Source organism: Typopeltis vanoorti, chromosome 17 (genome assembly GCF_054136105.1).
Source record: "Typopeltis vanoorti isolate ZY-2024b chromosome 17, IOZ_Tvanoo_1.0, whole genome shotgun sequence".
NCBI lineage: Eukaryota > Metazoa > Arthropoda > Arachnida > Uropygi > Thelyphonidae > Typopeltis > Typopeltis vanoorti.
This window is the reverse complement of record NC_143565.1, coordinates 88916827-88931467: the sequence shown is the minus strand read 5'-3', so window position 1 is coordinate 88931467 and position 14641 is coordinate 88916827. Positions and strand designations below refer to the sequence as shown.

The 14641-nt window shown below is 37.0% G+C and overlaps 1 protein-coding gene across 4 annotated transcripts in view; it reads right to left on the bottom strand.

The window, feature by feature from the left end:
* The window catches only part of LOC150097613 (papilin-like), a 1184257-nt gene that overhangs the window by 823951 nt on the left and 345665 nt on the right, over positions 1–14641 (bottom strand). For all 4 annotated transcript variants that reach the window (XM_090407770.1, XM_090407771.1, XM_090407772.1 and 1 more), the window contains one exon: positions 2249–2421. In XM_090407770.1, the coding sequence (XP_090263896.1) occupies positions 2249–2421 (173 nt within the window). The remainder of the gene's footprint in view (positions 1–2248; positions 2422–14641) is intronic.

Below are 14641 nucleotides of genomic sequence, written 5' to 3'. Positions count from 1 at the left end.
GAATATCCCCATCCAAATCTTCTCCAATATCAGTAACATAGAGGTTAAATGGCAATAGCTCTAAAACAGACCACCGAGGCACACCACTGGTGACCTTCCTCTTCAGGGATATTGCTCTCCCATACATAACTTGCTGATACCTATAAAACAGCCAATCTTCAATCCAATGCACTAGTCTAATATCCAACCCCATCCAATCTAGTTTGACTATCAACTTATCATGCAGTAATCTATTAAAAGCTTGGCAAAATCTAAGTATACAACTGTGTATTCATCTCCTTTGTCCAATGAAGTTGCTACCTTATTATGATAAGTAAGTAGATTAGTAAAACATGACCTATCTTCAGCAAATCCATGCTATACATCAAAGATAATACCAGTTATCAACCCAATTCTGGATCCTGATTCTCACCAGCCTCTGCAACTTTAAGAACAACAATTGACACACATAGATAGGCTTATAACTTGATGCTTGAATTCAGTCACCTCCCCTTATGAAGCACCATAATCTTGCTTTCCTTCCACTCCTTTGAACCTTGACCCAATGTAAGACTCATAATAAACAAATATGACTATATTTGTCTGTAACATGGGATGTCAGATGAAACTCCCTGGCACATTCCTTCAAAATATGTGGTGATATATCACCACCTCCCACAGCATTACATACATCAAGTTGCTCAATTCCCCATAATTCTTCTTGCTCACTTACAGTCAGTCTCTCCAACTCTTAGCAATGTTGCTCAGTCATGAAGTTACTTCACATGCTGTTTGTTTACACTTGGATAAAGGATCAAACCAAGAATATAATTTCTTGGCATCTTTAATTTATAATATGAACAACTGGAAAAACTTTCAACAGATGAAATACCTTCATGAACTGCTCATTAAATATCTCGATTTTTTTTTTTTTTGCTGGCTACATATTGAAAGAACTTCCTAGTATTTTTTCAGCTTCATTAGCTAACTGCTGCTCATACTGCACTTTTGTTACCCTTACCAACCAAGTCACCCTCCTTGCCTGTTCTTTGTAATTCTAATAGAATTTATTATTAATACTCATCTTGTGCTGGTTCCATAATGCCTTTTTTCTCTGTATCACATGATTAATCTCTTCAGTCATCGATTTCGCACCTACCTTATTTAACCTTCTAACCTTTGGAATACATTTAGACATTGCTTCTACTAGATTATTGAATATCACCCAATCAGCATTGATCTTCTTTTCAGCAAATTCCTCATTCCATGAAACACCTGCAAGCTGTCTCCTGAGCTTCTCTTAATTACCTGTTTGCACAACTCATTACACGTCTCTCTCTCTCCAGCCACATTCTTCCCAAATGACTAACTCCAAAACCATTCCAATGCAGTCCATTTCTCTTATACAGCTCCATTCATCCCTCAAACTTGTGCCACATGTTCACAAACTGCACTCCTTTCTCTCCACACAATTTTGCTAACATTTCAAACAAGATCTTTGCTCTCTACCATAACTCATAATTTTCATACTGCAGTAACACACAAACTACCACACTGTTGTCTTTCACTCTTCAATATTCTGCTGATATCCAATCTTAAGTTCTTCCTATGCCCAACCAAATCATATGTCCCAACTACAACTAGTAATTGCCTCACACACTTCTCATATCTAGTGCCTCAATCACCCTGTTTATTTTCCCTCCTGGAAAACATACCCAGTGCACCCCTCATCAACCACACCTTTTAGGACAGAATCTCCATACAGTGCTATTCTTGAGTTATTTACTACTTCTTTCTTTCCACTATCTTTCTTTTTATTCTTTCACATTCTTTTGTTTGTATCCACCATACATATAATTTCATTCTGACATAATTTAGTGAGCATACTCATTCCCAAATTTTATTATTAAAGTCAATCCAGTTAAAGTGGATTACTGCTTTGTTACTAACTTTCTAAACAGTGAGCCAAAATTTGCAGGTACAAACAAATTAAAGGGAAGAAAAATTAAGATGGTACATATAAATTTTTATGTAAAGTTCTGGATATTAAATTTCAATAAAATTCCACCTAGCCAGAGCTGAGATATAATGTGCACAAACAAACAAATCGACAATGGAATCTAATAGGTACATATGAATTTTTCAAACTACACCTAATTACAATTATAATTAGCAGTTCTGCAATTTTGTTCAGTTTTTCCTAGCTGATAGAGGCTTGTTTAACTTACATTATTATTATAACAGACTAAGAATAGAAGAATGGACTTACCACTATAAATATAGGCTCTATTGTAGGTCCACGTGCTCTCAACGATTCTGGTGCTGAAATGCCTTGTAATTTTTTTTCATAAAAAAAAGTGGTTCCAGCAATTCTTAGTTCTCTAGGATAATCTATCCTCCAATTTCCATTTAGATAAAACACTCCATCAAGATTCCTAATTGCTGTTATATTTTAAAAGTTATTAAAAAAAAAAAAAAACATTATCAACGATTTTGCTATTTTCTCAAACATATATAAAACTCAAAAGAGCTTACACATCTACTTGGGATATGTACAGAAGGTGGTTTATGTAAAACCAAGCATAAAGCAGGACTGCATCTCCACTTTTTATTTAAAATCATCTGTATAGACCACATCATTACAGAAAGTGGTATTAAACCCAACATTAAAATAAGAAATCTTATGCTTAATCCTTATTCTATGCAGATGACATTATCCTCTTAAAATCTTAAACAAATAAATAAATACTCAAGAATGGTTAGTCAAATTAAATAACTGCTGTTAAAAATTCAACATCATTATTCTCAACAGGGCATCATCATGGAGTCCCAGGAACTCATTCAAACAATGCTTATCATTGCTCCTTTTAACAACACAGTCCACACATTCACCACTCTACAAGCAAAACAAACAAAAAAAAAAAATCTAATCCTCACACCCTGAACCACAGTGTGTGTTTTTGTCAATGTTCTTCAACATCCAAATGATTCTTTGTGATATACTGCCTACATTTCTGCAGTATTTACAGGCAATTTATATTCAATCTGGGGAGTCAGTGAGTGACTGAAGGATGGTTCTTTTTAGGTAATAAAATGCCTAAATACTTATCATCATCAACCAGAGGGTAAAATTACAGTTGGATGTGTTACCATATGGCAGCAAAAAAAGAAAGTTTTTATTATAATTTATTAGAGTATTTACTTTGAATTTACAGGCAATCTAATCTAGATAGAAAGTATAGTATTTTCAGGTTTTACGTAGAGAATGTTTTGAGAATTTTCTTAAAATTACTCAGTGTATGTGTATGTGTGGCAAACACTGGTGAATGATGAGCCCATCACAAACCTAGAGTTTAGTGCTTAAATAATTTCCTCACATTTGAAACAGCTAATTCCAGTGCAAAGTTTCAATGAAGTGATAATATTTTTGGAATCTTTTGTCTGACGAGAAGCCCATTAATTCTTCAGTGGGGAAATGTTTGTAAAAACAAGTACAATATACAACAGAGTGAGAAATTGAATGGCATAGCATATATCAGCAGGATAGAGAAGTAAACATTGTGGTGAAGTGTTACTCATGATAACAGATGAAATGTGCACTCTAAGAGTCGAGAATCACAGTGGAAATAACATTTATGGCTTTGATAGTATATGGTGTGAGACAGAGATTTATAAAACAAGACACAATATGGCAAAAAAAAAACAGTACTGAATAACTACAAGTTATTATATACTGATGATATGTACATCCACAACTATCTGTGGAATCCTGGTCGAATAAAGCATTAATGATGGTAGATTACATGCTTGAAATGGGCACTTTGTCTTTCAGGACCAGTTTCCTAGTGCTTTCAGGACCAGTTTCCAAAAAAAAAACAGTACTGAATAACTACAAGTTATTATATACTGATGATATGTACATCCACAACTATCTGTGGAATCCTGGTCGAATAAAGCATTAATGATGGTAGATTACATGCTTGAAATGGGCACTTTGTCTTTCAGGACCAGTTTCCTAGTGCATGCAAAGGTTCTCTATCATCTTGAAGAACAAGGATTGTGACATCTACTGGACATATTGTCATAACCTCTCGATTGAAGCAATGATGACACTATTGCATGGGGACATGCTTATGGAAAGGATCAACAAACTGCTCACAAACATGTCACAGACATGAATGATTTGCTCTACCACTCTGTATGAATGAAATAATGCTCAACAATAAATGTCTTTTCTTCCAACGTCAAGACCATTGCTATAGTTAAATACAATGATGTAGATTTTACATGTGCTCTTCTATTAATGTGCATGCAGTCAAATGGCATATCTCATACTGCATGTAGTGAAGGGGGGTATCGAAGTTCAGTACTTTTTTTTTTTTTTTTGTGCCATACCGTTATTTAATGGAATGTTGCTATAGACCAGTAAATATAAATGGGTAGAAATGTTTGCAGTAGAAAATGAGTAGAAAATGTTTACAGCAAATTAGTAGAAAATGTTTACAGCAAATTAGTTTGGTAAGTGCAAAACGAGTAATCATTATGGGATTTTCAACTATAGCAATATAAACTAGGCAGAAGAGGCAGCATTCACTACTAGGAGAACTGAATTTTTGGATTCCTTGACAGACAACTGTCTTAGGCAGCAAATGGTGGAAGGAAAATGAGGATCAAGAGTTTTGGATTTGGTCATAGCATCAGTGAATCTGATTGTGACTAAGATATCATGCTTATCCCCAGTTGGTGAGAGTGACCATGCAGTCCTGACTTGGAGGATGAATATACATGTAGAGGTATCAAAGCAGAAGGAATCGATGCAGAATTATAAGGCAGGTGATTATCATAGACTTAGAAACCAGCTTGCAGCAGAACAATGGATGAAAGAATTTAGACGAAGAAGGGTCAATAGTGCATGGGTAATACTTAAGAAAAAATTGTCGACAGCAATGGCACAATGATACCGCAAGTGAAGAAGATAAAGCGATTTGGAGTCAAATGGTAGACAAGAGAAATTAAAGAGGAATTGCAGATAAAAAAAAAAAAGATTATGGAATGCACAAAAACAGAGAGGTGGAGAACAGTAAAATATAAGGCTCAGGCTAGGAAAGTGATTAGTATTGTAAGGAGAGAAAAATTATAACACGAGACCAGTCTAAGCAGAATCAAAAGGAGCATTTTTCGCTATGTGGTGAATAGAAGGAAAAATCATAGTGGATAATTAACTTGCTGGATGGAGATGGGACTTGGGACCAATGCAGATATAATAGATGAGCTATTTAATGATCCATTGAGAGTATTCCATCCTGGTACATTAAACTTTATTCCTAGATGGATAAGGAGTGGTGAAATGTTAGAAAGTGAATGAAGAGAATGTATTCCAAATATGTGCTATTCCAAATGTCACTAAATCAGAAGAAATAGATGGAATTTCACCATGTGTTTTAAGGGTGTGCTGTGTAAGTAATTGTACCATTGAACTCATCAGAGTTGTGGTAGAATAAATCTATCAAACTCCTATAGGCAAATTTACATTCTACTATATTTGTTAAAGATTTTGGAGAAATTGGTAAGGACTTGTATCATTTATTCAGACTAACATGGATTTGTTAAAGAGCACTCTTTTTTTTTTCTTTTTAGTAATGTCGTTACCGTTTACAATAGAGTAATAAGAGCAGTGGATTGAGGGCAAGGCATACATACACTGACTTTTTTTTTCTTTTCTTTTTTTTTTTTTCAAAGGCATTTGATAGGGTGGAACATAACAAGTTGGTTTCAAGCTGCAATATATGGGCCAGAATATCAAGTGAGAGGATTGGATTGGTCCATGTGGTGAGGCTTAAGTGCTAGTAGAAACTGATGTAAGAGGCTTTATGGTGTGAAACAGCACTGAGAAAGAATTAAAAATAACATTTAATTCTTCCAATATTTCATCTGTCACTGAGATGAAATATGGAAAGTACAATAAGAGCACAGGGAGTACAATGAGATGTCACACACACACACACACACACACACACACACACACACACACACACACACACACACACACACACACACACACACACACACACACACACACACACTAAAGCAAACACAAAACTAAGTAAAACACATGGATGAAAGACTAGAGTGCTAACTAGGTGGGGCACCATCTGTGGGCACTTGTTAGCAGCCTAGGATGTAAACTGAAACTTTCCAAAATATGGGAAAGTATGAGTGTTTCCCATATTTTGGAAAGTTTAATGCAACCATATTTATTAAAATTAGGCTGATTTCTGAGAGCAGCTGCAAATTCCAAAAATAGACTTTCTCTTCTAAATTTACTGCAGTGGAGCATGGTGGACTTTTTCAAATTGATTCTATGAATTGTATTTGAAGGATGGTCTGCCAGACCCAACTGACCATAGTTATTACTGCAGATGTATTTTTTGTGTTCTTCCATGAAGATGCTGGTGAATCTTCCTGTGTGTGTCCATAGCAGTCCAACTTGCAGGAACAGAGCACTTTATATACTAAAGCGGCCTGTTATAGAACGTATAAGGAGAGCAAACTTTTGGTGGGCTTGAAAGCTATGCAGAAATTGCATTTCTTTAAGATTCTGACAATATTTTTCCTGAAGTGCATCAGACATAGGGAATGATGATAGCATTCTAAAATCTTTCTGAAGAGGTCGAGGAGTGAGAGAAGAATTGATTATTTCTTTGCTACTGTGGGAATTGTAGCCATTAGAAAAGCAGACTCATTGTGGGAGGTTCATTCAACTGACAACATATTTTTCATATGGAATTTTAAAATTCTTAAGACTCCTTGCATTAACAACACATTCTGGTAATGCGTTCCATTCACTGACAATTCTCTATGTAAAAAATCTACTCTTAGCATCCCGCTTCACCACACTCTTTACATAACTTCCAAGGATGACCTCTGGTTATTTCCCCTCTCGCCTTCTATTCTTTTTATAATTTCATTAGGATTATTTTGATAAAATCCTCTCACTAACTTAAATGTCTCTATCATATAACCTCTTTTCCTCCTATCCACCAAACTCTGCAATCCATATTTTTTCAAACTCTCTCCATAGCCAGTAGTCCAAATATTATCTTAGTCACTCACTTCTGGATCCTCTCCTAAGTCTCCACATCACACCGAAAACCAGATGACCAGATTTGAGCACAATAGTCCAAGTGTGGTCTGACCAGTGTTTTATACAGTGGCACAACCACTTCCTTATCCCTACATGTAAGAGTACCTCTTATCATAACAGCACTACGATGTGCAGCCTTTGCAACACTAGCAATATGCTCTCTAAACTTCAGTCTACTCAACCATCACTCCCAAATCTCTAATATCATGCACTTCCTGCTGTATGGCACCAGTGATATAGTACACAGCCTTATATTTCTGCACTCCAAAATTAAACACCTTGCACTTATTGATATTAAAACTACAACCCGATCTTTTTTCCAAGTAAAAAGTCTATTCAAATCTTCCAAAAGGGAATTAACATCACCATTGCTAACTTATAATTCTTCCCAACTTTGCATCATCAACAAACAATGAAGATGCCCAGTCAGTACACATGATATCTCATTTACAAACAAATTAAATAGAAAGGGCCAAAGAACAGAACTCTGGGTCATGCCACTAGCTACCCTCCTCTTTTGAGCCAGAGCTCCATCATACATATGATTAAGTTCTGCTGTAAGAGAGAACTCATTGGAACAAAGGTTATAGGTTGTAGGGTCTAGTGTTTTAATGATACCATATTGTTTAAGGAGGATGTTTAATAAAGGATGAGGATGAGAGGAAGGTTTGTGAATGTATCTGCCTATGGGGGGTGGGCATACTGTATATTGAAAAGGACTGGTTACCATTAGGCAGGAATGTTACCAAGGTAAGAAATGCTAAACTATTGCTAGTTTGTTTTTCCATAGTAAAGTGGATTCTAGAGTAAAGACTACTGAGGTGTGAAATGAAAGAGTGTAATGTGTCTGGGCGATGAGGCCAAATGGAGAAGACATCATCCACATATATCTGGTTAAGATATATGTGGATGATGTCTTCTCCAAGAAGGCTTGAGAGGGCGGGGGGATAAGTAGAGAGCTTGTTTTCATAATATTTCAGACATAAATGATTTCAGACATAATTTCAGACTGTTTATAAATGTTGTGTGTCCAAGAGAAATATCTAGAATGAATAGCAAAGGAAAAGAGATCAGTAATTTTATTATTATTATTAATATCTGACCTCCATGGAGTCAGAGATTGATTGTGGGAGGTCCACACTATCGCACACAGTGCTCACCCAACCATGCCTTAAACTGATTCAATGTGCCTACATTCACAACACACTCAGGCAATGCATTCCACTTACTAACCACTCTCCATGCAAAGAACCTTTTCTCACTCCTCTGCTCACCCTCCTTATACAGTTTCAGCGATGGCCTCTTGTTTTACTTCCCCTCTCTCTCCCATTCTATGAAAAATGACTTCCATGTCCACCTGATAATAACCCCTCACTAGCTTATAGGTCTTAATCATATCCCCTCCTTCTCCTCCTATTCATGAGGCTTTGCAATTTACATTCTCTTAATCTGTCCTCATATTCCACATTCCAAAGACTACTGACCACCTTTGTGAATCTTCTCTGGACCATTTCTAACATATTCTCATCACCATGAAAACTCGGTGACCATTTGTGCACAATAAACCATATGGGGCTGATCAAGGACTTATACAATTGCATCATAACCTCTTTATTTCTGCATGTCAGGGTCATCCACATCATTGCCATTATCCAATGTGACATCTTCATAACTTGTGCAATGTGACCCCTGAATTTCATTTCAGGTCCTTGTCCATCATCACTCCCAGATTTCTCATCTCTTCTACCTCCTTTAAAATCCCCACCAAGTGTATACTTTGCATCCCATTGTTGTGTGTGTGTGTGTGTGTGTGTGTGTGTGTGTGTGTGTGTGTGTGTGTGTGTGTGTGTGTGTGTGTGTGTGTGTGTGTTATGTCTCATATTTTACTCCCTGACAGTGTCTCAATGTGTGAGATGAAATGTTGGAAGAATTAAATGGTCAGGTTGGTCAAATGGATTCAGGATTGGCTGTCCGATAGGTATCAGAGATTGTGTATGGTGGAGCAGTTTTAAGGAGGCAGAGGGTTACAAGTGGGGTCCCACAGGGCTCAGTACTGGGACCTATATTGTTTAACCTTTATATCAATGACATTGTCAGTGGATTGCAGGGGAATATTCATAACTGGTAATTAGTTTACAGAATTAACAACGTATATAAAGTATATTAATTAAAGGTAACTTTAATGAATAACTTCTATATTTCGGCAACGTCACGTTGCCATCTTCAGGAACATAAAGATATGGTATGTGCACGCAGGCACTAACAAAAGCAAATGAGGAAGAAAGCAAGAAACTAATATTGTTCTTAAAGTCCTAATGGTGCCCCCTGGCAGGCTAATTTGGTTGTCTTGGCAGTTGGGCTGAAGTTCTCATAATGTAAGTCTCCCAAATTTGGGGTAGTTTCATGCACCCAAATTTGTTGAGGTTAGGAACGTTTTTTAGAGCTGATGATGATTCCTTGAATAATCTTTTGTATTTAAACTTGCTGCGGTGTATTATTATTGTTTTCTTCCAACGAATTCTATGGTGGATATCTAAGGCATGGTCTGCCAGCCCAGAGGGGCTGTACTGGTGAAACCAGATGTAGTCTTTGTGTTCTGAAATCCTGATATTTGTTGTTCTGCCTGTTTGGCCAAAGTAGGACAATTTGCAGCTGCAAGGGACCTGGTTATACACCAGGTAGGTCTAGGGGAAGTGGTTGGTCTTTGGTAGAGCGGATAAGGGATGCCAACTTTTTATATGGTCTGTAACAAGAAGTAAGGTCATATTTTCTGAAGATATTGGTTATTTTCTCAGAGGTGCCCTGGATGTAGGGGATGGTGATAGATAGAGAGGACAGCCATGGGTTCACTACTTTCCCCACCCTTGGCCAATTTCTTTATGGAGACCTTTGAAGAGAAAGCCTTAAACTCCGCCCCACAAAAACCCACTATTTGGCTTCTTTACGTGGATGATGTGTTCGCTATTTGGCCACATGGCTCAGACTAACTCCACTCCTTCCTAACACACTTAAACAACCAACACCCCCACCTTTACTCACCCACCAGCTTGATGGATCTTTGGTTTTCTCTGTTTACAGAAAACCCACCCATACTGGCAGATACATTCACCAGCAATCCCACCCACCCCTCACAACAATATGGGGTTATAAAAACACTATATAACAGGGCAAAATTAATCTGCTCAGATGACAAGGCCCTAACTACTGAACTAAACCACATCCACAACACTTTCTTAGCCAATGACTATAACCCCAAAAAAATCCAAAAAATACTAAAACCTGTAAACCACAACCCCCCCTCCACAATAAAGATTACACCAAGTCTATCACCATCCCCTACATCCAGGGCACCTCTGAGAAAATAACCAATATCCTCAGAAAATATGACCTTACTTCTTGTTACAGACCATATAAAAAGTTGGCATCCCTTATTGCTCTACCAAAGACCAACCACTTCCCCTAGACCTACCTAGTGTATACCAGGTCCCTTGCAGCTGCAAAGTGTCCTACTTTGGCCAAACAGGCAGAACAACAAATATCAGGATTTCAGAACACAAAGACTACATCTGGTTTCACCAGTACAGCCCCTCTGGGCTGGCAGACCATGCTTTAGATACCCACCATAGAATTCATTGGAAGAAAACAAAAATAATACACCGAAGCAAGTTTAAATACGAAAGATTATTCAAGGAATCATCATCAGCTCTAAAAAACGTTCCTAACCTCAACAAATTTGGGTGCATGAAACTACCCCAAATTTGGGAGACTTACATTATGAGAACTTCAGCCCAACTGCCAAGACAACCAAATTAGCCTGCCAGAGGGCACCATTAGGACTTTAAGAACAATATTAGTTTCTTGCTTTCTTCCTCATTTGCTTTTGTAAGTGCCTGCATGCACATACCATATCTTTATGTTCCTGAAGATGGCAACGTAACGTTGCCGAAATATAGAAGTTATTCATTAAAGTTACCTTTAATTAATATACTTTATATACGTTGTTAATTCCGTAAACTAATTACCAGTTATGTATGACCAACGTATAAGCCTTGCTACTAGAATTATGATCATCCAGGGGGATATTCAGTTCGAAGAATTATAAGTAATAAGGATTAAAGTAATAGTGCAGATGTGGTAGTCCTGCAGGAGCATTTGAATAAGCTAGCCAGATGAGCAAATGAATGGGATGTAGTTTAATGCAGCAAAATGTAAGGTCTTGAGGTTTGGGAAACATCGATGGAACACTGCATACTTTATTGGAGGAGCTATAATGGCAGAAGTAGGGGAGACAAGAGATCTGGGGTTGATGATTGATAAAAACCTGAAATTTAGGGGATATATTGCAAAGGTGGTGAAGGTAACACAGAGAATTGCTGCAACAATGAGAAGGACGCTGACCTGCAGAGATAAAAAAGTTATCATTCCGTTGTATAAGATCCTGATCAGACCACACTTGGACTATTGTTCTCATATTTAGTCCCCAGGATTTAAAGGGGATAAATTAACTGTGGAAAGGGTACAAAGGGTGATAACAAAGACAGTTTCAGGACTGTACAATGTTAGTTATGAGGATCGGCTGAGGGAATGTGGACTGCAGAGTTTGGTAGATAGAAGAAGGAGAGGTGATATGATTGAGACTTTATAAACTGTTGAGAGGTAGTTACAGGGTTGACACTGGGGAGTTATTTTGCTTGGTTGAACAGCGGGAAGGAGTGATGACAAGGGGCCATCCCTGGAAGTTACGAAAGGAAACTGTGAGCAAGAGGGTGAAAAGTGGTTTCTTTGCATGGAGGGTGGTTGAACTGTGGAATGCATTGCCTGATAGAGTGGTGAGAGCGAGAATGGTAAATGAGTTTAAGGAGTGGTATTATGGACTGTGTTTCCTAGGAGGGACCTCCCACGATGAGTCTTGATAGACTTGTGTTTCCTAGGAAGGACCTCCCCTGATGAGTCTTTTGACTCCTTGGAGGCCTAAATAATAATAATAATTATTATTATTATTATTAGTAGTAGTAGTAGTATTTTTAATCATTTCTCAGTGCCATGTTACTCCATTAAACCTCTGACATGGGATTGGATTGATAACTGGCTCTTTGAGATAGATATGAGAGCAGGCTATCACGTGGAGTTCCAGAGGTTCACTTCTGGGACCATTACTGTTCAATCTTTATCTCAGTGAAATTGTCATGGTACTACAAGAGATATTCAGTTGTTTGTTGATGATGTGAAACTTGAGTGAATTAATGAGTTCTGAAGTTTTGATCCTTCTAGAGGATTTACGTATGCTGGAAAGATGAGAAAATAAATTGGAATATCAGTTTGATGCAACTAAATGTAAGTTTTTGAAATTTGGGATCCATAGATAGGATGCTTCCAACTCATTTGGTGATGTTATACAAGCAAATGATCATTGGGTAATTGTAGATAAAAATGTAAAGTTCAGAGGACATGCTTAAAAGATTGTGAAGACATCTGAGAGAATTGCTGCAGTATTCAAGAGAACATTAACCATGATGGTTAATGTTCTCTTGAATAGTGCATAAAGCTCTGATCAGACCATGTTTGTATTTCTGTGCTCAGATCTGATCACTGGGATTGGAAGGGGTGAGAGGGTACCAAGATGGATAACAGAAATAATATCAGAACTGTACAATGTTGATTAAGAAGAGACTGAAGGCATGCAGACTGCATAGCATCATGGATAGAAGAGAAGGGTAGGTAGTTTGATTGAGATATTTAAGCTATTGAAGGATTATTATCAAATTAACACTGGAGAGATTTTTCACATGGTAGAATGTGGGGAAGGAACAAGGGTCATACCAGGAAGTTGCAAAAGGAAATAGTGAGTAAAAGGGCAAAGAATAAGTTTTTGGATATTAAGTGGTAGGCATACAATGCCTGAAAGTGCAAGCGATGGATGAGTTTAAGGAGTGGTACAAAACGATAGACTGTATTGACTAGCATTGACCTCCCATGATGAGTCTTGTGACTCCATGGAGGTCAAGAAAATGATGATGATAATAGCATTGCTGAAACTCTGTAATATTATTTTCATTAATGAATACCTTTGATTACAAGCACAGTGTTCTAAGTTTTTGATATAAGATGTCTGTTTATATGGCTTTCCCATAAATATGGTTGATTAAGATTCTTCTAGCACTTTTGCTGCTATGCCAAATGCAATAAGCCTAAGATTGAAACTATATATACTATTAAAGATCTTCAATGGATTAAAAGTTGTGAATAAAATATGTGGTAAACACAAGAAAATTATACCAAGTGAAAGATATCTATTATTTAAATATTCTTATATACTAGGGGTGGCCAACTCCATATCCTTTTGAAGCCAAAATAATCCTGGTAAGACTTAGAAGAGCCACAACCTTTGACCGATGCAGTGGTAAGGGAGTAAGTGGGTATGTGCATGGTGAGGTGGGTATGCAGAAGCTATGCCTGCCTGCCATAACATGTTAGTTACAATTCCAGTGCTCATCTATCGGTATTGTTCAACATAATGTTGCGCGAGTCCAATGACAGTACTTGTTATCGTTGAACTCTTTTTCAAGTGCTTAGAAATTCTACATAAAAAACATAAATATGAAGAGGAACACAGAAGTTTTAGGCCAGAGTAGAAAGAGAAGTTTCTTTTTGTGAAACGATAAAGTAAACCAATGTAAATTGGTTTACTTTGTTTATCAAAGTAAACCACATACTTCTGTGAAGCATTATATTTGATTCTTAAATTTATTAAAAATAGATCTGTTTTAAATGATGAACATTTGAATGAGCTTGTAAGAACTGTTTTGACTAATTACACACCTAATTTTAAGGAGCTTACTAAGAAAATGGTTACAAGGAAGGTCTCTACTAGTAAATAAGTAACTAAAATTATTGTGTTTCGACTTTAAAATTATTCTAATTGTTCAAAGTAAACTTCATTTAATGTGTTTCGAATTAAACTATTTTTATTGCAGTGTTCTGTAACTTTTTTTATTGCAGTAATTTTTATTTTGTTCCTCTTTTTTGTTGTCTCTTCTCTTTTTGTTTATTTTTTTCCTGGTAGAACATGAAGAGCCATGTGATGCGTGGACGTGAGCTGCATACAGTTTGGGAGCCCTGTTATACACTGATGATACCTAAATATTTAAATGCCACATTTAAATATTTAGGTATATGACAGACACTGTCTGCCAATATACCTAAATATTTAAGCATGGTAGACATGGTCTGATTCTAGCCTAACATGTAGGGTTTGAGCAAAGTGTTAAAAGAACAGTTTAGCATATATGTCATATATCAGCAAGTCAGCACCAATGAGTAGAAATAAGTGTCAGATGATTATGACATCTGAAGACCGACTCTGAAGGCAACTTCCTCTCTTCTGTTCCTATTCAGAAAGAATTGACAAAACTTCATTACAGACTTCATCTTATACAGTTTGCTTGTAATCTCTCTCTCCCCCTTCTCCTCCTCCTCCTCTCCCCACCTTCCCCTCTGCCATGATGATGATGATTTCCA